Below are 27,922 nucleotides of genomic sequence, written 5' to 3'. Positions count from 1 at the left end.
CATCTGTTTTTATCTTCCTTTTAAATCATGGCCATTAGTGAACAATTAGGCCCAGCTGACAGACAAACCCCCGTCTAGTCTGCCTTCTACCCTGAAGTAATTAAAGTGAGGTACACGGAGGTTTAGATTGGTTTGCTGGGTTTACTTTGGTCCGCATAGATGCGCTTATACGCACGTCTGTGTAGGAAGTGGACTTGGAGCACATCCAGACTTCGACACAGACGCCGTGTGATTTTCATTTTGGGAAGATAGTCTGAGATCATATCCAGTATCGCACACAGGCGTTGAATTATTGGGCGAAAGAAGGTGACTCGGGAGAGGAGGAGCGTTGGGCTGAGCTAAACGCCTCTGAGCAGCTCAGCTCGCTTCAGTGCAAGCATGGCTGGCGACAGTGAGAGGCAGTTGGAGGACCAAGGCGAAAACGAGCAAGTAAACCGGCAGCCTTTTCTCATCGGCGTCGCCGGGGGCACTGCCAGCGGCAAGGTTGGCATTTGATGTTTGTGTGTTTTTTAGGAAGCATTTTTAAAAATTGTCTGTTGTTGCTACACGAGCCAGGCAGGTCACATTGCGAGAACTGCGACCGCGTGGTTCATGTGAAGTAGACTTCTCTAGTCATCAGTGTCTTTCCTCTCCAAATGGATTGTTGAGGATATCTGAACATGCAGCTACGCTGAATAACGTTGTCTATTTTCAATAGCTAAAGTTTACTTTTTTGTCTATGTTCAAAATGCAAATCATTTCCATTTAAAAGCAAGTAAATAACATTTTACTGCTTATGTATTGTAATATACAATTATTAAATATATAATAAAATTTATTATATTCACTAAACGCTGCCATTTTCAGGAGTTATTTGCGTAGCTTACCAGGACAAATTCGACTGGCAATTTTTTTTATTTGGTTAACAATCCTTTCCTTACCTCGGGGTTAGCTAAATTAAGGTATACAAGGATTCGTTTAGCTTCTGATGAATGATAAGGCAAAATGTTTTAAACTAAACAGAATACAAACACGTTTTTTGTCCTTGCCCTTGAAGGAAATCTTTAAGATTACATCAAACCAACTCCAGTGCCAAGACTGCCCCAAACGGATGTGAAAATAAAACCATGTCAATATCGCTATCTTTTGTTTCTTTGTACTGTTATAAATTGAACGGCTCGTCGTTTTGCTTCGTAAAATTTGCCCCACTGTTGGGAATCAGTATCCTATTTAAGAGAATCTGCCATATCATTTGGGTAACATTTTAAAAACTGTTTTGTACATATAGGTAGGGAAGAATAACACATGCGTGTGTGGGGGAGGTTAGCGGGAAACGGAACAATTGATGTTTTGGTCAGTAAAATCCGTCTGTGACGTGACGTACTGTATGAAAGATTGCTAGGCCCGATATCTGAAGGAAACAAAAGATCCGTCTCTGTTACTATGATTATGTTGTGTAGCTGTTTTGTATTAAATGTAACGAAGCCGAGACGCAGTGCACTCGTCTAGCGAGTCGTATGGGTCGCACAGTACCAGCTGCCCATAATGAGGTCAGCGCTCAGACTGATGATCACCACGGCCAAGTTACCTGATGTGTCCGGCCGCCAGTAGTTGGTTTACCTCTTGAGTTCAAGTGGGTTATAGGCTGTAATCTGTATTTGTGTTGTGTGAGAAGAGTTGAGAGGAAGCTAACGGCGGTGGTTCAGGATTTGAAAGTGTTAATGGGATCTGGTACATGACTCTGCGTCTAGTGCTGAAACGTTTTTTTTTTTGCTGTGTAGTTATAATAAAACAGGATTCTGAAATCTTTTAGCGGAGATTTCCATCTTTTTAACCTCAGGTTCAGAAAAAAAAACATTTGGGTTAATTAGGTGCGATGTGATGGATAGGGTTGAGTTTGATATTTTATATTCGCCAGTGTGATTTTATACATTAAACAGCTTTGTTATTGTCCTTAATTTTATATTTATTCCCCCCCCCCCCCCAAAAAAAAATCGAGATTTCATGCATCAAGAGTTCTCAACAGTTTTCTCTCTCATTTATTTGAATTGTTTTCAAGGTCATAGCAAATACGTTAATTGTATCGAGTGGCATAAGGCGGCAAATTTCAGTGACCAGTTCAAGCTTAATTTACATGAAACGTTCAATACCATTGAAAATTTCCTGTCCACAAGCGGTGTTAGTGCGGCGAAAATTAGTCTAAACGCATACATAATGTGAAGACTCATTTATGAACAAACTGGGACTGAAATTAGAGAAATGTAATCCCAATGATTCCTTTTGTTTAGCTTGGGCAGTCCAAATGGAGGGATTCATGTTTCCATTGGCAAAACTGACATTTTGACCATGTTTGAGCCATTCATTCATTCATTCATTGTTCAAACTTTTTTAAAGCAGAGAATGTCAGGTAAATGGAGAAATTGGTTTCCTACATAGGGATATGGTTATGTCCACTCAAGGAAAGCTTAGTTTCTGCTGTATGTGATGTTAATGGACCAGTAGGTAGAGCTCTTCCCTCTTTTCCTGTTTAATACCCCAGTGTGGTGAGATGGGACCTTCAGCTGTGATGTTAAGCTGCCCGTGTGGTCATTAAAGATCCTGTGGGGTTGTTTGAAAGCATATAGTTATTAACATTGGTATCCTGGCTAAATTCCACATTGGGCCTGAACCTTAAGTTCCCCCTTCATTTGATTGGTGAAGCAATTTCTCTGTTGTCAGCCTGATTTGCTGTATAGCAGGACTTCTGGCACATAATGGCTGCCATATGGCACCTTGATTGGTGCTGCTCTTTAGTGGTGGATGAAGTCTGTGAATGAGTGTTTTCTTTCTGCTGAGTGTGTGCCACTGGGTTGTGGTGGTAACTGCTGGGCTGAATTCTGGATAGAGGCTGCTTCTGTGTTGAGCTTGCATGTGCTCCCAGTGGCTGCTCTGGAATTCATCTGGGCACTCCAGTGTCCTTCCACAGTCCACCTAGTCTTACTAGGGTCTTGAAATTGTCTCCCATATACATGTGTGAGCAAATGAATTTGTACATGCCTTGCAGTGAACTGGCATGTCGCCCAGGGTGCACCCTGTACCCTACCTTCTGAACCCATTCCAGTTCATCAGGGCTCCCTAATGATCAAGTGGCTATTGAAAATAGTTGGATGATTGAGTTACTAGTAGTACTACACAGCCTAAGGCTCACCTTATACAGTGCAGTGACAGAAGTTTTGTTGTTTTGGCTCTGTACTCCAGCACATTGGATTTGAAATGGAACAATGATTATGAGGTTAAAGCGCGGAATGTCAGCTTTAGTTCGAGGGTATTTATGTCTATACTGGGTGAACCATATAGGAATCGCAGCCCTTTTTATACACAGCCCTCACATTTTAGGGGACCAAAAGTAATTGGACACGTTAACATTAGCTGTCCAAATACTTATGGACTGCACTGTATATCTTGGCTTAAATAACTCCCTTGTCCCATTGCAGATAAATAAAAGTACAGTTTGTATAGATTTTTTGGAAAAAAAACACCACAATGCTGTACATTTGTTATCCACCCCTCTGTTTTCTAACTGCTTCTTCAAATTCAGGGTCAAGGGGGGGGTCCAAAATCTATTTTGGCAAGCAACAAGTGCAAGGCAGGGTGCACACACAGATGCAAACACACACACTCACACCAGGGCCAATTATCCCAGAAGCCGATTTATGTTTTTGGACTGTGGGAGGAAACCGGAGCACTTGCAGGAAACCCATGTGAACATGGGAGAACGTACAAACTCCACACAGAGCCCCGCAGGACTGGAATTTAACCCAGGGCCCCAGCGCTGCAAGACGGTGATGCTTACTGCCCCTTCATGCGACTTGTAAATTTGTAATATTATGCTCATTTATATTATCTTAACCTACCCCCAAAGAACTTGGCCCTCATTGAGTTAAATCTTCAGCAGGGAGCTTGTGTTTGGTACAGGCAAGAACCTTCCGGCAGACAAAAGCAGAGTCATTTAAGGCAGATGGTAGACCAGTTTCAGTCTGGCCTTTGGTCCTAGTTATGGCTGCGTTTTTGCTTCTCAAAAACTCATTGATTTGTCAATAGTGCCAAAGCTGTGGAAAAGTCTTAATTATGTCAATAATAAATGAGGAAATGGGGAGAGAAAAACTTTATTTATAAAAGGTTCTGCTGCACACAGGGTGGTGGAGGGACTTGGTTAGACTGTGTAAATAATAGATCTGTGGTGAGTTGATAGGAAGTAGAATGCAGAAAACTCGCATTAACAGGGGTTTTACACCTTGGCCAGTTCAGTGATGACGGGGGATTCTTTTGTTCCAATTCCACTTCTTCGTGGGGTGCCTCATGGTTGGGGAGGGAGGGGAGTTCCATGTTGCCTTCAGTCACAAGCACAGGGGTGAGAGATTTTGGATAAAGGCATCTTTAGGGTGCTGTGTCAGTGATGGGGTTGTTGTTCTTACTTCGCGGGTCCTATTTCTGTCTGATCGGGCTTTGTTCTGCTGAGACACGGGTTTATTTTCCACCCATTGCTTCGTGCTGCTCTGAGGTGTGAGGGAGAAGACTACAGGACCTGAAGTGTTGTTATAGTAGGTCAACCCCCTCTTCCCCAAAGGGAAGTGATTGAGGAAGGTTCCTGGGGCAGTGTCAGAGGGGAAATTCACACTGCAGTTAGGCTGACTTTATTTCCTCTGTGAAAACACCGGGATCAGTCTGATCCATTATTTTCACCCTTAGAATAAGTTAAACCAAGCACTAAGGAGAGACGAGACTAAGTTCAGACAGTGAGTCAGAACTAGAATGTGTAGTCAGTTGTCCCTCATGATGTGTTATTTTTTGCCTACCTGTAATTCACAGCAACTGCAGTCTCCTTTCAAAATGTAGTTGTCACCACTGCCATGAGGCATCCTAAAATGAAGTGAATTATACTTTTTAGTAGAATTTGTTTGGTATTGTTCCAGCACCTGGAAATTTAGATTATTTTCTTGTCCACAGAACATGTGCTGCAGTAATTGACCAAGTTGGTAGAACTGATATTGCTTCACTCAGCTGTCAAGACTTTCCAGTTATGAAGAAAGACTAGCAGGCTTGGTGCTTAGAATTTGCAGGTGAAGTTTTCTTTGGACATTTCAAGATATCGAAACACCCTGTACGCTTTTTTCTCTCTCTGGTGCTCAGGAAGGGTGTGTCTTTCAATGTTATTTGTCTGCCGTTTGAGAGTGACCTTCATGACTTAATGCTTTGACTACATAGTGTGCTTTCACTGATCAGTAAAACAGAGAACTTGGCTGCACTGTGTTGTTCAGTAATTTGCTTTTAGGTCACAAATTTCGACTCTGAAATTTTGTCTGGTAAAATGAAGACTGAAATCTGTTTTAAAACTTCTGAGATTGTAAGTTGGTAATATGGGGGGAAACGTTTTGGGAGGTGAGGTGGTGATAGAACCTATAGAAACAGAATAATTGTAAGTTGAAAATGGGAGTGACCATCTGATTGAAGCAAAGAATAAATTAGTTTTAACTTAAAGGGTTCATAGCTTCCTAACTTAAACTGTTGTGTAGAACTCTGTGTTGTTAAGGGTTGCAAAGAACATCACAGGACTAAACAATTTAAAAACTCAGATTGAAAACGAGGGAAAATTGAGGAATTCTATTCCGTTAGGAAGCCTTGGTGCCGCTTTGCTTGCAGTTTTAATCTGTAGGCTGGCTGTCTGACCCTGAGTGATCTCCCTGTGCCTCTCCCTCCAGCTCCCCCTTCTGTCTCTGTGACCCAGTTAACCAGGCTCTGCCTGGAGTTCTCACACAGCTGGTGTCTGCCCATGTCCAGAGAGGAGGCTTTATCTAAATGGACCTGAAGTGAAGCTCACATTCTTCAAGTTTTTTAAAGAAATACGGAGCAAAATATGAAGCAAAAAAGGCATCGAATGCATTAGAGGCTTAAATGGGTTGAGTAGGCCCTGTAAATGTGTCCCAGAAGAGGAGTTATGTTTAAGGAGAGAGGCCAAGTGCCCACTGTATTTAGATATCCGTGGCTGCCATTAAGTTATATTGGCAGGTCAGTGCCTCCTTTTTTCTTGCATAGTTGAGCTGTTTGTCTTCTCTGAAAACAGATCTGTATCGCTGCCTGTTTTGCACTCCTTCCACTCCCGATGTGCTTTTATCCCCGAGTCGACCCTTTTAGAAGGTTATCCCCTGTTGCATTGGTTTTGTTGGGAATTCTGCTATATCAGCTTCACTCAGAGCCGCGTTTGTCTCCATTAATTGAGAGAAGCACAAAACTTGCTATTCTAAAGAACGGATCGACTTTCTGAAGTCTGAAAGCGGAATCAGTGTCCCTCGCCTGGTTTTGTAATGAAGCTGTGCCTGACCTTCCAAACAAAGTAGCTGATTTACCCCTGGGTTTGGGGTGTTAACCTTTTCCCTTTTGTTCCCTGTTATTGTGGCCTGGCTTCTAGTAATCTAGTGATTGACTAGGAGATGTTGCAAGCTGGCTGCTTTCTCTCTGCACTATGAATACCGATTCTATGTTTTAAAGGCATCATTTTAATATTAAAAAAGGATGGATTTTCATCTGTTTTATTATTAAAGGTGCACTGCCACAGCTCAATCTAAAAACTAACCTAACAAATACATTTTTGCTTTCAGCTGCAGGTATGTTGATGTTATTTAGGGTATTCTGCTTTGAGTTTCCATAGATGTTTTTGCACACATTGGCCTGCCTCATTCACTGTTTTTTTTTTGAAGCCTCTGAAAAGAATTCCCAAATGTCCGTCAATGATGTCCTGCTCCTGACTGTAGTTGTGGATCGAAGTAAGTGCAGTATTGATATTCATGACTTGATTTCCTGCCTCTATGATGTTCCAGGAGCTTTTTTTTCAGGAGGGGCTGATGAGCATGTCAAATTGCATAACGGCAGAAGATGGTCATTGCGTAACGCTTAAAACAGGATATGCAGTAAATAAACAGGGAAGTCTGAGAGGAAAATTCAGATGTTCAGCTGTGCCATGTAATGGACAAGACTGTGGTCTTTTAAGAAAACAAAAGGGAAAAGTTTAGGTATTGTGCTTTCCATGTCGGAACCAGTTTCACTGAAGCCCGCAGTTTGTCATCCTTTGTTGTTATAGGCTGCAGAGTGCTGTGTACAATAATTTTGTACATTTGGACTAATTCTCCAAGATTTAGTAATGCACTTTTTGGATGTGGACTTTTTCCTGTTCTTTTGGGTTTTTTTTTTAGTTTCCATTGAAAATTTTTTTTATGCAATGACCCATGTTTTCTTTTTGTCCTTCGCAAAGGAGTTGGAATTCTTTTTTCTCTTTTTCACCTCTGTCCCTGTATTTTTAAAGCCCAGGTGCTTGAAACAAAAAGCCATAACATCCCAATGCCAGCTGTCTCCAGCAGTTATTGTACTGGTGTAACAATAGCTAGATCGTCCTTCTAAATTCGGGGGGGGGGGATGTGCAGTCTTTTGTTTGTGTGTCTTATTTATTCTCCAAAGGCATTGAATGGTCTTGTGTAAGGTACCCATGACAGGAGTGACATTCTGACAAATTTATAATGTTAAATTGTACAGTCATCACAATACAGTTACTGTTCTAGGCACAAATATGTCTGAGCCATTGTGTTGCCTCACAAGAGTTTCTAGAAGCTTTTGTTTTTAAATGGGAGCGTAAAACATCCTGCCTAAAATGAAGGTGGTTATTTTAGAAATGCGTCTTTAATACGTATGTGTTCTTTAAAAAGTGGCTGGTTATGATTTTTGACACGTTTTGTGCAGTCATCGTTTGGTTTTTTGAGTCGAGTTATCTTTCAATGCAGGGACCAGATAAGCTTGTTAAACAAATTGAATTTGGCTTAAAATCGGGTCCCAGCTGATGCGTTAACATAGCTTGCGTGTGCGTCTGTTCAAAGTGTTATGCACATGATGCGAATTGCTGCTGCTTCCCAGACTCTGTATGGGTGGGGCAGTGTGTGGGAGGAGCTGTTTCTGCAGTGGACGTGGTGGGGCTGGGCACCGGACACTGCAGCTCTGCTGAGCGTGGCACTGACCCAGCCAGCGCAAGTGGGGGCAGACAGTGGAAGAGGGAGACAGTCATTCCGGCTGCAGTTTTCTCTTTTTGCGGGACACAAAAGAGCCTCAGACCGGAGCTGTGGAATGTTGAGTCAGCACTGGCAGGAGGTCAGGCGTTTTGTCAGCCTACGCTAGCTTATGAGAGGGCCTGATCTGGCACCGTCGGAGAGGCTGGTTGGCGATACTGCAGAGACAACTGTCGCACGCAGCGCTGATGCAGGCACGAGCTCAAAGGTGCAACGGATCGGTGGCGATAGCCACACGTGCAGGCAGAGGGGGAGACCATTTCCTGTCTCAGTGCTCTTCTAAACCAGAGCCACCTGCAGCTCTGTTGTGGTGGTTTTCTCTGACGGAGTTGAAGAGCATTGTTTCTGACAGTCCACAGTTTTCAGCTTTTGTGTTGGAAGCATTCAGTTTTTCTTTTTGGCAACAGAACGACATTTTACCTCTTCCAGCGCAGCATGATAGCTTGACCGTTAGGGCTGTCTCCTTCGATTTTGGATCCAGCTTTTTAACCTTTAACACAAGTTATAATGTTGTTTTTAGGTGGACACATGGTAAACACAGCATCTTGGGATAGCACTTCTCACAATTACATTTAAAATGTCAACCTGAAAAATGCTATACAATTCAACAACAATGAAAGCTATTTAACAATAGGAGTGTTGTGCTTTCTCCATCAGTCACATCCTGTATTGTGGCTATTTGAATTTAATACCACAAGATTCACACATCTTTGCGAAACCAAGTGCAGGGGGTTACTTCCCTGAAAAAAGTATAAAAGCATCTGTAATCGGAACAGTGTTAACTGAATGATTTTTACTCTGGTTTCAGTAATTCATTTTATATTCACTTATTTCTAATTTTACATGGCAGTTCACTTTCATGAGCAGCCTGTGATGATTACACTATCTCCTCCAGCTTGGATTTACAGCTAACACTTTGAATTGCAGGGAAAGTCCGCAAATCCAACACCTGCATGTTTAAGAATACTGGTATTGAATAATACCATAAAATGTGTGGGGGGACTGACAGATTCATATACCCGATCCCCCACCACCCAAGTCACTGATGTCTCTGTTTTTGTGCTGGAGACTTGCAGTGCTATCTGGAGAAAGGGATTGATAAGATTGCAAGGTCATTGAATTGTTAAGAGCTGGATGACTACTGCATGCATGACAAACACCCACAGAAATGTAGCAGGTTTTATTCTGTAAGAATGAAATTTCATGTGTTAATACAGTGCAAGTGTTTACATAGCTCTGGAAACCACAAACAGTGTGCCAAAGAAAGCACACTTCACCTACTTGAAGAGCCTTAGTCTGAATAATGCAGTGGAGATTGAGGAATACCCAGAATGCCACAGGCCTGGATCAAGAAAAGATTCTCCCTTCTCACAGTACTTGCATTAGAACAGCAAAAAAGACTTTTCAACACCCAGAATTCAAACTGCTTTTAAGAAATACTCTGGAACAGCAGTTCCGTGCTGAATTAGAGATAGTCTGGTGTAATACAGTGGGGTCATTAAGTTTGATTTACATTCTCACATGTCTGAAGCCATCTACCTTTTGTGTTTTAAACGGGTGGAGAAAAGTTCAAACTTGTAGAGAAGATTAAGCCTCACACCTCAACCACCACCACTATTCCACATTGATAATTTTAGCGTTTCTTTGATCGCAATGAAGTGTGACCCTTTTTTCTTGCTGCATCTCTTTACAAAGTAGGAAGCACTCACCCTGTGGTCAGCCTGGTTCCTAATGCCCCAGTGCAGATAAAACTTAAACTGAGCTCCAGACCGTGGTCATTAAAAGTTCCAAGGCAATTCTTGAAACATTGGGGTGTTAACTGGCCCAACTTCCCCTTGGCCTTTACCACTCATGGCCTCCTGATAATCCCTATCTATGAATTGGCTTTATCACTGTTCTCCTCCCCACTGATAGCTGGTGTGTAGTGGGTATACTGGTGCACTATGTCTGCTGTCGCATCATTGAGGTGGGGCTGCACATTGGTGGTGGTGGAGGGGAGTCCTCATTATCTGTTAAGTGCTTCCAAGAGTAGTGTCCAGGAAAGTGCTTTATAACTGTAAGGAAATGATAATGCAAAACATTTGCAAAGCAAAAGCTCAGTGTTTTACATACAGTAGGCATCACAGAAATGGATATGCAAATATCCTTTGTAAGATCAAAATGCTGCTCCTTGATTTACTCTTTTGCCACTGCCTCCATGTTTTGCAGTTCTTTTATTCCTTGATATCCCGAGACTAGAGGAGATGTGACAACAGTCACAGTGGAGTACTTGTATCTTGTCATTCCCTCAGCTCTGAGGAGTCAGGGTATCTGTGTAATTATCGGCTGGCATGCAGAGGTGCGAGTTTCTAATAATAGTGCATGGTATTGATCCTGTTGTCCTGGAAATGGGGCTCCTTAGCTGTCTCTTGTTGCTGGACTGCAAGTCTTCAGATGACATCAGCTGTTCCTTCTTAGCCCCTGAACTAGAACTGCTTTGCATATGACAAATCTACAGTCAGGAATGTCTACTTGATACAAGGATCCCCTCGTGGTCCTGAGCCACACAAAAGTGCGCTTTCCTGACTGTGCTCATATGCGCTCATGCTAGGTAGCCTGGAATTATTTTGCCCTGGCCGTTACCTCATGTCACTGACCCGCACGACGCAGTAATGCTGTTTACAACACAAGACCAGTCTTTTTGTTCTGGAACACTTGAAAAAAACAAACTTGGCCTATTCTGTGCATGTGTTTTTGAAATGTGTAAAAGAGCAACACGATTTCTGGCAAGTGGCTATGGTCTCTAGTTGGAGCTGCCCTTTTTTTGTATATTTTCATGGATTTGTAAAGGGTGTATTTTCTAATTCTGGTTTCTCTATCTGGTTATCTGTACCATTTGGCAATGTATTATTAGCAGAAAGGAAAAGTTATAGTGGGAAATGATTGATTAATTTGCAATACAGACACATTCAACTAGCAGTCAGACACATTATTTGTGTGAGCAATCTTGATCAGCTAGTATTAGTTTTGGTTTATTATCCTCTTTGAGTGAATAGGCTGTGGCCTACTGTATGTTCCCTAATGGTACATTTTAAGCAGCTGCTACAAGCCGTTGTAGTCATTGTAGCTGGCATTTCTTCTGGGCTTCTTAGCCTTGTGGTTATTTTCGGTGCGAGAAGGCTCAGTTTTCCCGTGTTAGCTCACCACTGTTCGTGGTATGATTTGGCTTCTTGTGTTGTGTAATGGCCGATACATTCATTATTTCACTTGGGTGTTTTCTGTGGAAACAATTGAAAGCATTCCCTTGGCAGAGTGGAGATGAAGCTCTTCATTCAGTAGTATTAATGAAGTGTCAAGTGGAAAAGATATTTGTACTTATTCATACAGTAGTTCAACAAAGCTGTTGAATCAGTCTTTGAAGACGGCAATCATAGCCTTTGTCTGCAAAATTGCTAACGAAGAACCTTCCAGAAAAAGGCTGACTATAACCGAACCAAGTCATTATAGACCAATATGTCCTGTTTCCTTAACCTTACATGTAATAGAAGTGATAATTAGACCTGGAGTACCAACTGCAACAGTATCTAGGGCATAATAAAGATGGGATTACAAAAAGGAAGGTCTCCCCAAGCAGAATAACTATTTCAGAAGCTTTGTTGTAGGCACTTTGAGGTCTTACCTCAATTCCTGGAGTTTTCTGGCTCATTTTTTCTTCCCCGTGTAAAACATATGCTTAGTGGGTTTAAGTCTAGATATTGGCTTGGCCCTAGACATTTCACTTTTTTTCTTCTGATGATCTTCTTTGTTCCACTGGGGTGTGGATTTGGGTCATTGCCATGCTGCATGGTGAAGTAAGCATTCTTCCGCCCAGTAAGCATTTTCTTCTACATACAGTAAGCAGGCAGAATGTTTCCGTAAACTTTGAAATTCCCTCGGCTGGTGCCACCATTGGTTCCACTGTCAATATGGCAGCCGTGCGTGCGCAGGCCGTGACCCGAGTGCCGCCGGCAGCAGGGGTGTGGCATTCCTGAGAACAGGGCAAAACATTAGAGCTGTTGTTCTTGGCAGGAGCCAGGGAGTGTACAGTGTGAGACAAGCAGGTACTTGGGGGAGAGAGGTGGGTGTTTTTTGGCACTGTTACGTGCCGCTTTGTCAACAACACAAAACAGCTAGAAATAGAGCTGTGTAGGATTTTTTTATTGGGGGTGAGAAGTGGTTGAGTTTTTTTGTGGAGTTATCAGTTCCTTTTGTTAGGAGTTGGGGGTGGGGGGGTTGTTCTGTACTTGTAATGAACATCATTAGGATGTGGAGGAAGCAGGTCTGGACTGCAGCCAGTACTACTTGTTGCAAAACGCAGTATCTTCTGCTTTTGTTGCAGCAGCTCTTAATGACTTGCACTGATTTGCCGTCTTCATTGGAGAGGCAATGTGGGGGTGTGGGCTACCTTATGCTTTTCTCTGCAGCTTATATTTTCACAACATGCTTAAAGCCGTCTCTTTTCACTTAAGCTTTTAATGTATGATTAAGTTTTATAGTTAGTATTGTACTCGGTTCTTCCTTCTTTGTGTTGAACTCTTTGCAGAACTGTCATAAAGATATTATAGAGCCGAATACTGCTGCAGTGTACAGTTACTGTTTCATTCGGCAGTTATACTAGTTTCTAATAGACGATTTTGGAAGCTACAGGAAAATGCAAAGTGTTTAGCAATTCATTTAGGGTTTTGGCAGTTTTTCCTGTTTGTAATGGCCAGAATTGTGATTCACTCTAAACACATTCACACATAATATATAATCTTCCTTCAATGATTGTTGATGAAACTGGTAAATTGTTTAAGCACTTTGACTAGTAATGATACATAGGTAACTGAGACACTACCCTTGCCCATGGATTGAAGTCAGAGGTGGTGCTTAACATTTGGTATTGTCCTTGTGGTTCAGATCTTTTTGGAATTTTTCAGAAGACCGTGATAGATTCATACATCTTTCCTCTTATTTCCTGGACTTTTCCAGTCCTCAGTGTGTGGGAAGATCATGGAGCTGCTTGGACAGAACGAGATTGACCATCACCAGCGTCAGGTGGCCATCCTCAGCCAGGACAGTTTCTACCGTGTGCTGACCCCTGAGCAGAAGGCCAAAGCTCTCAAGGGACAGTTCAACTTTGACCACCCAGGTAGGCAGGTGAAACTGTCTGTAACGGAACACAATTTCCCCATGTGAAGCTGCTGTGCTTTCCAGTGGGGAAGACCAGTGACTTGGAAGCAGGGACATTTAAATAGTTGTGCGCATTTCCTGTCTTTGAAAGCTTGATTGGCGCTTCCTAATATTCTTTAGCTTGATAGTTGGAGGATGCAGAAAAGTACTGTATAGTGGTCTGTTTTCAATCCCTTCTAAACTTGCCAGTCTTAAAAATTATTTTGTACCACTGTGCAATTCTCTACTCTGCGCTTCCTATAATTTAGTTAATGGACATTTATCCTCTGAACTACTTTGCTACATTTTATTTGTGCTGATGGCAGGTTGCAATCTTTGTTGAGTGTTGCACAGTAAGATACTGCCATGCATTGAGCTTGGGAAGGAAAGGAAATGCCTGAGGGCCTAAGGCCAGTCCTTCATTTTCTTGAAGGACACAACATCCTCCGTCTTTCATTTGCAGTGCCCAATTGTCCTTTTAATGCAGTTTTTCTAGGACGTCTCCAGGCTTGTGACTAAAACTAAAGTATGTCTATGAGATCAACTTGAAAAGATCTCTGGATAAAAAAACCCAATTAATTATGTCCTGTGCAGTCAGTAATGTAGAGGGTAATACTGGCATTTTCTGCTGCCTTTGAGCAGTTGTGTGCAACTGCCTTGCTCCTTTTATCATTTTTATGATGACTGAGTTTGCCAGTGTAGTTTTAGAATAATGTCCAGAAACTCTTTGAACACCTCATGGATTCTGGTCATGGTCAGACTGACCATTGGACAGTTCAGACAAATGTCAGATGGGCTGGTCCACTCTGACGGCTTTATAAAAAGTCCTAGTTTTATAGTAATCATTATTAACTATTATAATTTATTTTATAATTATTTTTATAATAAAAAACACTGTCCATGTAGTACAATTGCAGATTAAATTGCAGTTAAAAGAATGTAACACTGTGACCTTTTATACTCAAATATATCTATTTGACTCTATTTGTATATTTCATTTATTTTCCCTCAGTTTCCCAAATTCGACAGCCTCAATCTCCGTCCTCCCTCGCTTACAGTATTGAACATAACATTGAATGCACAGACACCTGAAAAGTGAAAGGGAGGAGAGAGAAAATTTAGACAGTGTCGTATCCATGACTACAAAAATGATTTAGTTATCGAAAGACCCTCTGCATAAAGGTGTACACTAAGCCCTGTTAAATATTTTAACATTCAGAGTTCTGGTTTGATTAGGGAATTACTAATAATATAGTTTTCTTAGTATTGTTGTTGTGATGTATCCATTGGAAAAATAATGGAATGGCCTACATGATATCCTGTGCGTAAACCAATTTTGGGTCAGTATGCGCTGTACTTTTAATCCCAGCTCGTTGCCGAGTCTTGGAGAGCGCTGCAGAAAGTCCTGTGCAGTTGTTGCTTTGGCGTAGTCTGGCAGGCAGCAGTGTATGGCATTCAGGTGCAGTATCCGGGTGGAATTCAACTGGAGTTAATGGCAAGGGAGTTTTCTGCAGTAAGTGCATTCTTCCCGTCGCGGAGAGCAGCTGCTCGTCAGGTGGTCCTTCGACTCGCGTCCAGCTATGAGTGCTATTCCCAGGGCCAGAGCCCACCCACAGCTGGACTGTAAACGAGGAGAAGTTTTTCAGGAGTGAGTGTTAAGCTGCGAAGATCTGGGGTTAACAGGAACTAGCTGCAACTGGGAAAAAAAAACATACAGTACAATAACAAGAACGTTTACTTTTCTGTTTAGTTGTAGCAATGTAGTTAATATCTAAGGTGGAGCTGCTTTCTCTAGAAAGGTGAATTACCCTGACCTTAATTTTGGGGAATAAAACGGAAGAACCTGTTGTTTGTTTGCATAGTGCTTATGTAGGTTGTAGCTTGAGAAACAGCTGCCCTTGGTAAGGCCCCTGAATGCCTCATGGAACTTGAGGTTTTGTTACTTTTTAATTTATAGGGCACTTTAATCCTATGAAATTTGCAATTTATGTATTGAATCTGAATGCAGTTTACGAAATTGATTTTCTGAGTGTTTTATAATGGTCTTTTACAGGGTATGTATTGAATGCTATAATAATTTGTAAATTGGATTTGTTTCAACAAAATATGAAAATAGCAGCAGAATTTATGCAGAAACCAAGGGGTGATTTTCCTCCCTGTTCAGTTATTCGGTATCCTCCCTGGTGGTACTAAAATCGGAAACGGACTTTTCCTTGTCCCTCTCGTCTGCCTTCAATGAGACGCTGGTGCTTGACCCGTTTTTTTTAAAGCTTTCTTTTTTTTAGGGTTTTCTCTGTTCACTTTTGTATATTATCTTTGTTAATTGAGCCTCCTGGTGGTCTAAAGTCTTTTTGTTGGTTCAAAACAATATGAAAATCTGTAAAATTTAGGAATGCGAGAGAAGTTACAAGCAAAAGTTGGCCTTTTGGCCCCTAGAGCCTGTTTGGTAGTGGGTAGTTTATTGATGCACCTCAGCCAGCCATTCTTCTTGAAAGAAGCACACATTTCACAGAAGCATTGCTTCTTGAGCAAGATGGCTGGGTATCTTGTTCTACACTCCCACAACCCTTTATGCATCTAATATTGCAAATATTCAACACACTAAACCCATAACAAGACTGTGAGTGTGCATTTAGAGATGGAGAAGTGCCAGAAATGAATTATATTTCTACTATGCTGTACTGTACTTTGCGCCTTGGAATCCCAGAAGTCACACTGGTAATGGAACAGCACTGGCATGGCCATCCACTCCCTTCCACCTGCTGGGGCTCCTCTTGGCTGCTCTCTAACTCTTCGTCTTTTTGTCCAGACGCTTTCGACAACGAGCTGATCTTGAAGACCCTTTGGGAAATCATGGAAGGGAAAACGGTGCAGATCCCCGTGTACGACTTTGTTACCCATTCCAGGTGGGCACCAGCGAGCGCCGTATCTTTTCCACTACTGGAATCCTAATCCTGCCTGCTGTCAGTGTCAAGACGACCTGAGGTCACCATGTAGGACTGGGGTGTATGTTAGAAAGTTGCCTTTTAATTAGTACACCCAGTCCTTCCCATTCTTAAGGGCTACATTCCTGAACTATCCATGGATAACAATAAACAAGTATACAGGGAAAAAAAATGCATTTTACCATGCTCTATCTATGCATACCTAATACATCATGTAAATCTATGGAAATATGTTAAATAATGAAATAGCAGGACAGAAAACAAATCCAATACTACACAGGAAAATTAAGGATATCCCTTCATATATATATTTCATATATAAATATGTTCATATATATTCATATATAAAATGAATGAATATTATAAAGATGAACAAAAGCATGTACTTTTACAGTTACTGAGCGGATTAATATTCAGGAAGCTGTGATGAAGTGGGGGAGTAAGGTGATTGATAATGTGCACAAAATGTAAATTGTGTTTTGGTGACGCACTGAGAAACGTCTGGCCTCTAAGAATGTTCTGGAAGCTTTGGGTCTCTGAGAATGTTCTAGAACAGTGTTTCTCAAACTTTTCGGACCAAGTACCACCCCTGATCAAACCAAAGCATCCAAGTACCACCTACAAGTCATCTTCTCATGGGAACCCCAGAAAATCTCAATGACCATCATGAGCACGCGTGCGTACACACACTCACATACACGTATAATAAATATTATAATAAACTTTATTTTTTATAGCGCCTTTAAAGATGGCTTCTCAAAGCGCTTTACAGAATGACAACAGGAACAACAACAATTAAAAATAAACAATAAAAAAGCACCACTTCAGTGAGAAGTTCGTGCAACTACACTGCTGCGTCGGCTTGTCATCGCTCTAGCACTGTCTGTACAAACTCTGATGCATTTTATCCAGTCGATGCCATTCTCTTTGATGCATTCATTCAGAAGCTGAAATATGTGCTCTCCTGTAGTTCCTGTTGGTAGTGGCTTACAGAACAGAAAGTCCTCATGGGACATAGCCTCAAACTCTAACAAAAACGAGCAAATTGGCCAAATCAAAGGCATCTACAGACTCATCTAATTGCAGTGAAAAGCATCTGCTCATCTTAACGCGCTCTATCAGCGTACTTTTGACATCATCTGCCATATCAATAATTCTATGAGTGACTGTGTCTTTTGAAAGGGGCAGCAGGTCGAGCTGTTTAGCAGCATTTTCTCCACGCATGATACGTGTCGGCTCTTTTGCCAATGGTAAAAAATGTTCTTCACAAATAGTGTGGGGCTTACCTGCTTTAGCAATCCGCAAGCTTGCATTTTTCCCCGTTTCCGAAGTCCGTCTCAGAAGTTAAAAAGTTTTTATTTCATGCGCATGGGAGCAAAACACAGAGACGCTTGATGTTTTTTTTTCAAATTAACCTAGAACAGTCCTTAAATATTTTTCTGTTATCTTTCACACTTTCCTGTGTTCACAAGATTGCCAGTGTTCCAAAACCATGCACATTCTCCTACCATCCTATTTGCTGGAGATTTTTTAACTTTTTAACTTTTTTTAAATACAATTGGTCACTTGCGTTCGTTAGACGCATTCCTATACAATGGTATAGAATTACATAGTAGCTCTTGTGTCCACTCAAGTATTAGCGCGCGTTGTATCGTAGTACGTAGGCTGCATATTCGACACTAATTTTATTAAAATAGAAAATGTGAAAACCCATCCCAATTTTCAGTGCACACAACAAATTTCCAGGGTCATATGGTGTACCACCTGTGGTATGCGTACCATAGTTTGAGAACCACTGTTCTAGAAGCTTTGAGAACTCAGGATGGGCTTGAGGGCCTGACACTGCGGGTACATAAACCCACGCTTGAGGAGGAAGGGGTATATAAGCTGTTTGCAGTAACGTATTGCCTGGCTCATAGTTGAAGGAGAAAGGGGGTTGCTCAGGAAGCTGTTAAAGGATTCCTAGGAGGAGTGGGCACCATAGGAGGGGAGAGGAAGCATTCTGACGATCACTGCTCTTTCCCCCGGGCACTGTGGAACTGCAGGAAAGAGGAGAGTGTGACGGTGTACCCGGCTGACGTTGTTCTGTTCGAGGGGATCCTGATGTTCTACTCCCAGGAGATCAGGGACCTGTTCCAGATGAAACTGTTTGTGGACACCGATGCAGACACACGGCTGTCACGGAGAGGTGGGCTCACTGCCACACCGCCGCCTAGTGGGCAGGGCTCACTGTCAGTGTAGGGGTGTAGAGACTCACTGTAATCCCAGGTTTTCTTTTGCAGGTTCTTAATATTTGTGGGTCTTTTTTATGCAAACTGTTGATGTCCCGTGAATGATACCCACAGCACTTTATCAGCACACAAGGATTTTAAATACAAAACGGAAGGTATTAAGTCGTGAATACCTGGGGTATCTGTTTCTGTATTGCTAGAAAATGGCAATGCAGTATTTAATCTTAGAACCTTTCTCTTTTTCATGATTGTTTTAGCTTGCCGTGCTTTGAAAAAGCTTGACAACTATCCCTTCTTCTCCAAGCGCTCTGACGGTATAAGAACATCATTTTATTGCAAAAAAATCAAGCAGCTTATTAGAATCTTTCTTTGGAAGGAAAGCATTATTGAATATTGAGCAGTAATTCATGAGTGGAAACCCCTAAAGTCATTGCAGGGGGCTGCAGCACTGCGTCAGATCGCGTAAAACATGGTTGGGGAGTTTCTTTAGAAATGATGTGATCTGCTGTTACATTGTGTTTAATGGTCTCCACAGTTTTGGGTTCTTGGAATATTGGGGAAAATAGGTAGTAGGGTAAGAAGGCCTGGAGAGGTGGTCTTGGTCTTTTTAGAACACCAGTTTCCAAAAAGAACAGAGAAAGTGACAAACCTTTGCGGTTAAGCATACCTTGTGAACTGAAGGAACTGAAAACCTGTAGACCAACATGCCCTCAAAAAACTAGGATTGGGGACCTCTGTGTTAATATGCAGGAAGGCTAGAGTAGGGTAAATTCATTGCTCCTTGATTTTTGGCTGCTGTTTTGCCAAAGATGTCCCATACACACTCGCACTCCTTGTCTGACTCTCTCTCCGGTCCTGTCTCGCAGTGTTGCGGGACATCAGCGAACGAGGGCGCGACCTGGAACAGGTGCTCACCCAGTACATCACCTTCGTCAAGCCGGCTTTCGAGGAGTTCTGCCTGCCAGTGAGTACTGCCCCCTCGGCCTGGCTTCTCTTCCGGTCCTCCTGTCAGAGCTGTGCCTGAGCCAGACTCCAGGTCTGTCGTGGGGGAGGAGAGTGAGCGACAGGCCCTGTAGAGAGCGAGGCCTGGTGACATCGGGTTGCTGTGGTGCTGGGTTCTTTGTTGCCTGTGATGTCCTCACCTCCCGCACTGCAAGTTTGATTTTGAAACAGATGAGTGCCTCTGGAATTAGTCTCTGACCTTCTCAAAAGCTGTCAGTGAAAGTGACGGTGGTGGAAAAATACTTTAGTCTAGTCAACCCCCTTTTTTTAATCCTTTGGAAGTTAAATATTCTAATATGGTTTCCTGCGAAGCCTTTGTCAAGTTGTACATGAACATAGTTTTCACTGTGAGGATTACTTATTTAAAATACCATTTCACTTTTAATTGATGATGTTTCAGACACTCATTCTAGATATTGCTCCAGGCCTTGTGCATTTTGCCATGCTTTTTTGTTTTGCATGTTCGTTCATAGATGTACCCCAGCATCATTCAGGATATCGACACATCTTTAAAACTTTTAATTCATCTACTTATACTACTGTTGGCAGATATGGGGCAAAATATAGGTCAAGATTTATTCCATGTGAAAAAGAAAAACAAACAGACAATGTTTCATCTGAAACTGTTACACTTCTCTTTTTATTTCAGCATGGAATAAACCTTTGCCCGTTCCTTTGCAGCCTAAGAATGCTGATGAAGCTACATATCTAAAATACAGATCAGACCAATTTAAGCCCTGTCAAGTTATAGATCAGTCCCAGTGTACAGGGGTTAGGATGCCTGACCACAGCCAAAGAGACCTCCAAATGCTTAACGTGTGCCACCTGAAATTCTACACTTTTTTTTTTGCCACTGTGTGGCTGCCGTTAGTATTAGCTTTGTGTTCTCTTGAGCTTTCCCCAAAATTGTATCCTATACTGTGCTCCACAGCTGAGAGTGCTCTCCCCACTGGACCTGTTTGCTCCACAATGCAGCAGTCAGATGCTTTTATATGGAATAATTCGTTTTGATTAACCATGTTTAATGAAACTATTTCTGAAGCTCTGAAATTTGAAGCATATTGTTTGCTTTTGCAGGGTGTCCCATTATCTACGAATAGTGTGTACTTTGAATACATTGGAATTTGAAGCATTTTTGAAGAAAAGCGACCTTGAACAAGTGCTTTTACTTATTCAAGGCTCTCTGTAACAAAGGAGGGACACCAACTGCCAGGTGTTCAATCTGATTAACTTTGTTGTTGAAAAGTCTCTTTGTTTTAACGGTGAAATTGGAGTAATTTTCTTTGTGAATATATAGGTGGAGTTTGTGATTGAAGATTAATTGCAGAGAATCCTATACAAACTTGTTTTTCAGGGTGATAGAATAGTTTCAAATTGAAAGGAAAAATGTTGTTTTGATAAATGTGCTTTGTTTTTCTTTTTTTTTGTAGTGTCAATGATGGAGTGAAAGATTCTCTATTTCAAATCCCTTCTTGTCAATTTTTCTTTAATTCCAGACAAAGAAGTATGCAGATGTGATTATCCCGCGCGGGGCAGATAACCTTGGTAAGGGCCTGTTATTCTCCGTTCCCTAAACTCCATGAAAGCTGTGGCATTGTGGATGCTCGATGTGGTTAAAAATCTCAAGAAACTACAACAGGGGGGCCAGACTTCCTTTTAGTCATAAGGAAAACAATGTTAGCATGCCTAGACAGTATTTACAGCTACGACTGTCTGCTAGTATTAGACAAAATAATTGAAACTAGAATGTGTAAATTTTATGTGGTCACTGACTTTTAAAAGCATATTCAGTTTATTGGTATATTTGACAGTTTTTCTAGTGAGCAGTTGTCCTGGAAGGATAAGAAAAGTAAAAAAAAAAGATGAGTCATTTAACCCATTTTGGCCTTTGTGATATCTAATCAAATTGATGATCTTGTCCAGCCTTTTTAAAATCCTGGCCTCTTGCCTTTAACAACATAACTCCATAGCTTGTCCATAACTCCCACAATCCTTTGCACAAAGTGCCACTTGTGTCCTTCCATGATGTTTCCACTTTTGTCCTCTGGATTGTGGATGTCTCAGCTGATGGAAGAGAAAATTGAGTTTTGTGTTTTACAATCTATGGCAGATGTTTTTTGTTTGGCCAGAATTCTGATAACTTAGGGAAGGCCAAGTGTAAACTGGGTTCTGAGAAAAGATTTGCTTTCTCCTTGAAAAGGATAATTCTCCTGAGGGAAAATGTCAGTGAAAACTTGACCAGCTTCATTTTGACCCTCTGTTTTGTATTTGTGTTCAATATATTTAGTGCTTCAGTACGTGGCAGTCTCCAAAAATGATTTTTGTGCTTGAAGAATTTCTGTAGAAAACAAAACCAATTCCATGTTGCATCACAAAACTACAACAGCTCATTTCACTTCCAACAGTTGTTTTAGGTAGGTTTTATAGGCTTAATTGCTGTTGATCAGAGCTGTAAAGGTAGGTAGACCGCAAATGTACCAAAATAGAGGCCATCTTGGCTGTGTTGGTTTACAGTCATCATTCTCATCCTACTGTATGTAGCCATCTGGGAATACCTTTAACAGAATTTGTCTTCCTTCATGGAATAGAAAAGAAATGAGCTGCTTGAGCTCAAATGCAAGTTTTGTTTTAGCAGTTGGTCATGCCCATGTTGGGGTGGCAGGGTACAGTGATGCATAGTGATATCACAGTGCAATAATGAAAGGTTTCTGCTTCTCCTCTTTCCAGTGGCCATAAACCTCATTGTGCAGCACATCCAGGACATTCTGAATGGCGGACTGACAAAGAGACATAACGGCTGTCTGAATGGCTACAGCACGCCTCGGAAGAGACAGGCCTCGGAGTCCAGCAGCCGGCCACACTGACCTCACGGCATCTCTCTCCGAGAGAGTGAGGGAGAGGAGAGGAGGGTGGAGGGATAGCTTTGTACATAACCGCCAGTCAGCCACACTGTATTTAGTGAAAAAAGAAAACAGTACAAGGCCTTTAATTTTATTTTTTAAATGAAAAAACCCTAGTACTTGGACAGCTCTAGGTCAAAGACAAAGTGACTTGTTTCTGATTTATTTTTGGTTTTTGCCTTTTCTTTGTGGTTACAACAATGGATTAGTTGGGAGGAATGTTGGGTGAGCTGGGTAGCAGTGGAGCTTGGCTACTTATGGCCCAGTCTATGGAAGGCAGCCTGCTATATATTTTTTTTTCTTTTTGTGAACAGTGTAGACTAAATGCACCAACACTAATATGCTATACACTTTCACTGTCCTCTGTTACTGGTTGCTGAGAAGCTTTTTTTTTTTAGTCTAAGCTTGAAATTGTGGTTGGGTGTTAAACTTGTTTTCGGGTAATTTGTCGCTGCCCTTTCTTCCGAAGGTTTGTGGTCAACAGCATCTGCGTCTGTCCCTGCCAGCCTCTTGTCACATGCTCTCGGCTTTGCCTGCAGTCTGCTAGTGTGGTCTCGCCCTGGAGTGCGCAAAGCTTCGCCTTCCAGGTTGCTTCTTAATGAATTTCGTTCACTTTGGGACAAAAGAGGCACATCCAAAGTCAGTTATGCAAAGATGACTCATCTTTAAAGGTGCCAGAGTTCAGTCTTGTTTGTTTTTTTTTTTGGAGACGAAGGAGGAGTCAGTTTAACGTGTGAAGATAACTGCCCGTCCTTCATTGAAGATTTGAAGGCCAGCCCAGTGCCCTTTTATGCAGCCTTACAGTTGAGTGAAATGTGACAGCTTCTCCTTTTCCTAGGTGTAGACAATGACACTAGCTTCAGTCTGCCCATTCAGAGCAGTATTGTCCGACTGTTGAAGACCATTGTGAATCAAGTGTTTGCTCTGGCTGTCTACATCACAGCTGAGGCAGGTAAAATAAAATATAATCTAGTCTGTGTAAAATTGTGCTGTGGCCTTTTTGGTGTGGTGGACTCATCTGCTGGGACCTGCTTCCTAGAGAGCAGGGGCAAGGAGAGGTTCACTCGTCACATTAAGTAGTCATGCTTTGCAGTTGCAGCTTTTGATTATGCAGTCGCTTGAGATTGGATGCACCTCTCTGTCTCCAGGTGTCCCATTAACAGTACCCTGCTGACAGTAAAAGTCCTGACCCCTCCAGGGTGAGGCATGGTGGCTTTTTCCAGCTATTATATCATGAAAGAATTGGATTATGATAAAAATCCAAAATGGGAATCAAGATGGATGGACAGCCAAATAGTGGGTGAGTGGGGAGGGGGGGGGAGATGTACTAAATTACTCAGGGCAAGGGGGCAACAGGGTCTGCAACTCTGGTCCTGGAGAGGAACGATTTGGCAGGAAATCGGTCAAATGAGATCACTCAGAAAATAGGGATGAAACCAGAGGCCGGTCGCTGTCCAGGACCAGGTGTTCAGAGATCTGTGCTGGTCTCTGGTGATTTGGTTGTGAGGTTATGAACCCAGCTGTTCTGCAGATAGAACAGAGGTTCTGTTTGCACCATGGACAATAGATGTCATGGATCTAAGTCTTCACTTAGTCTTATCCTCTTATAGCTTTTACAGCGACCACGTGGATGGTAATTTGATCAAGCAGGGTGATTTCTGGTTGTTATTCTATACAACATGGTAGTCCTGATGGTTTCCATTAATTGGACAGACCAGACCCAGGCCCCTGTTATCTACTCAGGACCACAGGGGTTTATGTCTTAAATGCATCAACATCAGTGTGCAGATGTGCCATAACTCCATTGCTCAGGACTGATGTTGCAATGCATGTCACCAGACTTGGTTTCTCTCAGTATTATTAATAGTTTACAGTTTCATATTCAAGCTCCTCTGCAGTCAGTCTGCATTTCTGTCTGCCTTATCCGTTTAAACCCCTTCGTCATCTGACTAAAGCATTCTTTGAAAATTGTTCCTCTCGCCAAAAATGTCTTCTGGAATGAACAGGAATTACAAGTTGGAATTTCTCACTGGTTGTTTACACTGGCCATTCAAAGCAGGATAATCACCCTTATTTTTTTAAGGGTAATTCTTTATCTAATCAAACTCTGGTCAGTTTTCACTTGTTTTGTGATGTTTTTATTTTCATGGTTATCAGTTCCGTGTTTGAAAACGCACAAATGTGTGAACCCCTCTCGGAGGAAAGCTTTCCTTGACCTCAGTTTGCATTTAATATAGATTTCAGTTAAGGTATGTGATGACATATTTTGACGAATGTCGCTCTTTAACTCCTGACGAGTTATCCAGGGTCATGAGAGGCCCTAGGTAATTTTTGGAATTGGTTGCAGTTATTTTAGTCCTTTTCGATCCTGACTCGATCCGATGTGCTGTAGTTTGTCACAGGCTAACATGAAATGGTTGGTTTTATACCCGACTCTGTAATATCACACATCCAAACAGTATGTGATGTTAACTATCAGGATGTCATTTTAAACTCGATGAGGAATGTCCAGCTGAGTACAGTGGTGAGGCAAAATGCAGTTTTAAGAGGTTAACGATGCTATGGGGAAATTTTGGGCAGAAGCATTTGGGAGTTACGAGATGAACATTTCATCGTCTTTTTTTCGCTACAAAAAGCTATTCTGGTGTAATTGGTTTAAACTCCGATTTATTTTTCTTAACTTCAGGTTCTGCTGCTATAAACCAGGGTAGGTTATTGATTCTTACCAACAGCCAGGTTTAAACAGAGCACTGTGGTTGTACTGTATTTGTAATATGTGTTGAAGTGTCGAATTTTTGCATAAGAATTCTGGTCTCAACCATTTCTTTTACAAATGTGTGGGGGAGGATAAACAGATTGAGCCCAGAGTGATACGTGAGTGAAAGGCTTTTGTCCCTTGATTGTATAGGACCACCTACTTAAAGTTGTCATTTCTGTTTCTATACTGATTTTACTTAAAACAAATGGCAATTGTTCTCAATAGTAGAGTATTAAACCATCTCTTTTTTTTCTAATCCTTATTCCCCTTTTGCATTATTGTTTTATCGTGGGGTAACACTTTCCAAGTCATTCTTACTCATCTGTGAAAAGAACACTTATGCGCCATATTAGCCTCATCCAAATTGTGGCCTCTATCAGTGTCAGATGTGCATAAGTGTAAAAGATATATTTGGTGTCAGTTTTAGGAGTCTGAGTTTTAACCCTGTTGTGCGAGTGTTGCAGGTTGTATAAGGACAGATTTGCATGGGGCTGCTTCAAATTGCATGAAACAATGCAGTCAAAAAATTAATTTTAGGAGGTCACTCTATATGTATCTGTATATTTTGAGGGCTGCATGCCTCCTTTTTTTCCCTTCAAATAAGGAGGATAGTTTTTCAGTAGATGTATGCCTATAATGGTAAGAGTTCAGCAAGAACACCTTTTAAAGTGATATTTACAGAACGGCAGCACACTCCATCAGCTAGTGTTGTGTTTTTACTGTTAAGCATCTGGACATGTTCCGAAAAGAGCCTTTTGTCATTCACTTTTTACCTGAGAGGGGACTGCAGTCTCCCAGATTTCTGAACTATGTTAAGGCAAGAGTGTAGACAATAATGAAATGAGTTGTGAATGAATGTCTGCGTTTTTTTTTACACCCCAATACATTAGTGCTGATATTTGTTACAATGTGTAAATGCATACTGGTTGAATTTGCATTTTAAGTACACTGCAATTAAACATTTGGTTGACTAGTTTTGCCAGTAGTGGTGACGGTTTTGTGGGCATGCTGAAGTGAATCTGTTCTTCAGTGCTTCAGACAACTAAGAGATGAGACGAGACGAATTACGCCTTAAAAAATATTTTGTGAATAACAAACCAGGTACACCATAGCCAAGCAAGGATGAGTATCCCATTTTTGGTTTTCTTCAGCGCATAGTTACATGTGTGATTAACTCTGCACTGGAGTGTTAACGCAAGCTCTGTATTTTGTAGAACTTGGTTTTACCGTAATGTTCAATCGGTTCTTGATGTTGCAGTAAGCAGGCTAGTATTTGTATTTTGTGTACAGGGACATGTGTCCCATATATTGGCCAGGGAGAAAAAAATGTAACATTAGCTTTGTTTGGCAAAAACCTTTGAAAAGTTGCCTCAACCTGAAACCTCTGGTACAACATATCCTCACTTTTCTGGGTGCATTTTTTTTGTCTAGAAATCAGTGTACATAAATATTTGTGGCAATGGTGACACGTGTCATTTAATATTCTCATAAAGCTTTTCTTATAAAGAGCTTTTCTGGTGCAATTAGAAAACTAATGAGAATTTGTACCTCCTTTGTGTTGGATAATAAACTGTTCTTGGTGCTGGCTGAGACTCCTGGCTATGGGGGAGGGTTGGTAGGGGTGCATCTGCAAGCAATAGCACACTGTCAGCTTTTTTTATGCAGCAACTATCTGCTACCCTGCGGCCACCAACAGCTTTGGATATCAAAGCCAAAAAAACTCTGCTGCTTCCAGCTATAAGTAACATTGTTACCTTGATTCCTTGATTTAGAAAGACTGTGTTCGTGAATGTGCAGGCAATCATACTGTGAGAACACGCTAGGGAGCACTATGCAGGGACAGTTCTGGGACCCTGAAGCTGACATGGTAGTGGTAGCGGAGAAGACCAGAGGACTGAATTGTTTTGTCCTGTATGAATGTCTGCACTCCTGATTTTAGCTTTAGGGTGGGGTGTGCTGAAGTGGCTTTCACTTTGAATAGCAGTGGCTGCCCTGAGTATTAATGGGTGGCTTTAATCAGGAATGCAGAGTTTTAAGTGTTGAATCTTCCTCATGATGAGATGTTACCCTCTCCCCCACCCCCTGCTTGTACCAATGTATTATAGTGTAAATGGATTGTAAGTTTAAAGATGGGCACATACAGGGAGCCAAACTGTAACACGTCAAGTGTAATTAAACAACAAAAAATAAAGATTTTATACAAATGTTTGTTTGTCATTTTTTTGAACAACAAAAGCTCACATTTCCTTCTCAACTAGCCATGCCAGAGCTGCTAGGAGTCTGCAGTTTCTAAAGCTTCTGAAGATGTGTGGGAAGGTGTTTTTGCGGAGATACTTTCAGGACACTCAAAGGGGTCATATTCTCTTTAATATTTCTGCTGCGTCTGAGGGAAGCCGGGAATAAATGACAGTGTGGAAAAAGCAAGTAAGATACGCATGAAGCACACCCACATTTGAGTATGATACAATTTTAATTATTTAAGCTTTTTTCAAGAATCTCAAGCTGTTGTAAAATGGCATTCGTAATACGCAAGAGAAGTCGAAAGTAAAAACACCATTTGTCCTAGTGAAACCAATTATAAACTAAATTATTCTCTAAAAGCTATGGTGAAAAGGGAGGAAAAAATGACATTCAATAGGTCTTGAATGAATGAGCACTTATGTAGTGCTGCACAGCTCAAGGCTATGTCTAACATTGTGTGGAAGTAGCCCTTCTGGAGACTAAGAAAGCTCAAATCAGCAGATCTCAGATTAAGATCTGAACTATGCCATATGCTACAGGTCTTCAAGACCTGGAGCTGGGCCATTCAATACCTTCTGAATTTCACGGTGAGGTACTATAATTTGCACAT

General features: G+C 41.5%; 1 protein-coding gene across 1 annotated transcript; it reads left to right on the top strand.

Moving 5' to 3' along the window:
* The first annotated feature begins 267 nt into the window (after positions 1–267).
* Positions 268–27,275, top strand: uck2a (uridine-cytidine kinase 2a). Its single transcript, XM_088927675.1, has 7 exons — positions 268–483; positions 13,056–13,215; positions 16,045–16,141; positions 18,226–18,368; positions 19,278–19,375; positions 20,910–20,958; positions 22,141–27,275. The coding sequence occupies exons 1-7, from the start codon at positions 379–381 to the stop codon at positions 22,275–22,277; spliced, it is 789 nt and encodes a 262-aa protein (XP_088783801.1). The 5' UTR covers positions 268–378; the 3' UTR covers positions 22,278–27,275.
* The last annotated feature ends 647 nt before the right edge of the window (positions 27,276–27,922 follow it).

Source organism: Atractosteus spatula, chromosome 11, assembly GCF_055471065.1.
Source record: "Atractosteus spatula isolate fAtrSpa1 chromosome 11, fAtrSpa1.hap1, whole genome shotgun sequence".
NCBI lineage: Eukaryota > Metazoa > Chordata > Actinopteri > Semionotiformes > Lepisosteidae > Atractosteus > Atractosteus spatula.
The sequence above is the reverse complement of the archived record's forward strand: the minus strand, read 5'-3'. Positions and strand labels throughout refer to the sequence as shown.

What these genes read in the sequence shown, in the direction of transcription:
- uck2a (XM_088927675.1), top strand. Translation starts at nt 379, where the DNA reads ATGGCTGGCGACAGTGAGAGGCAGTTGGAGGACCAAGGCGAAAACGAG. An exon ending in GACTTTGTTACCCATTCCAG is followed by an intron (nt 16,142 to 18,225) that starts GTGGGCACCAGC and finishes GTGGAACTGCAG; the next exon opens with GAAAGAGGAGAGTGTGACGG. An exon ending in TCGAGGAGTTCTGCCTGCCA is followed by an intron (nt 19,376 to 20,909) that starts GTGAGTACTGCC and finishes CTTTAATTCCAG; the next exon opens with ACAAAGAAGTATGCAGATGT.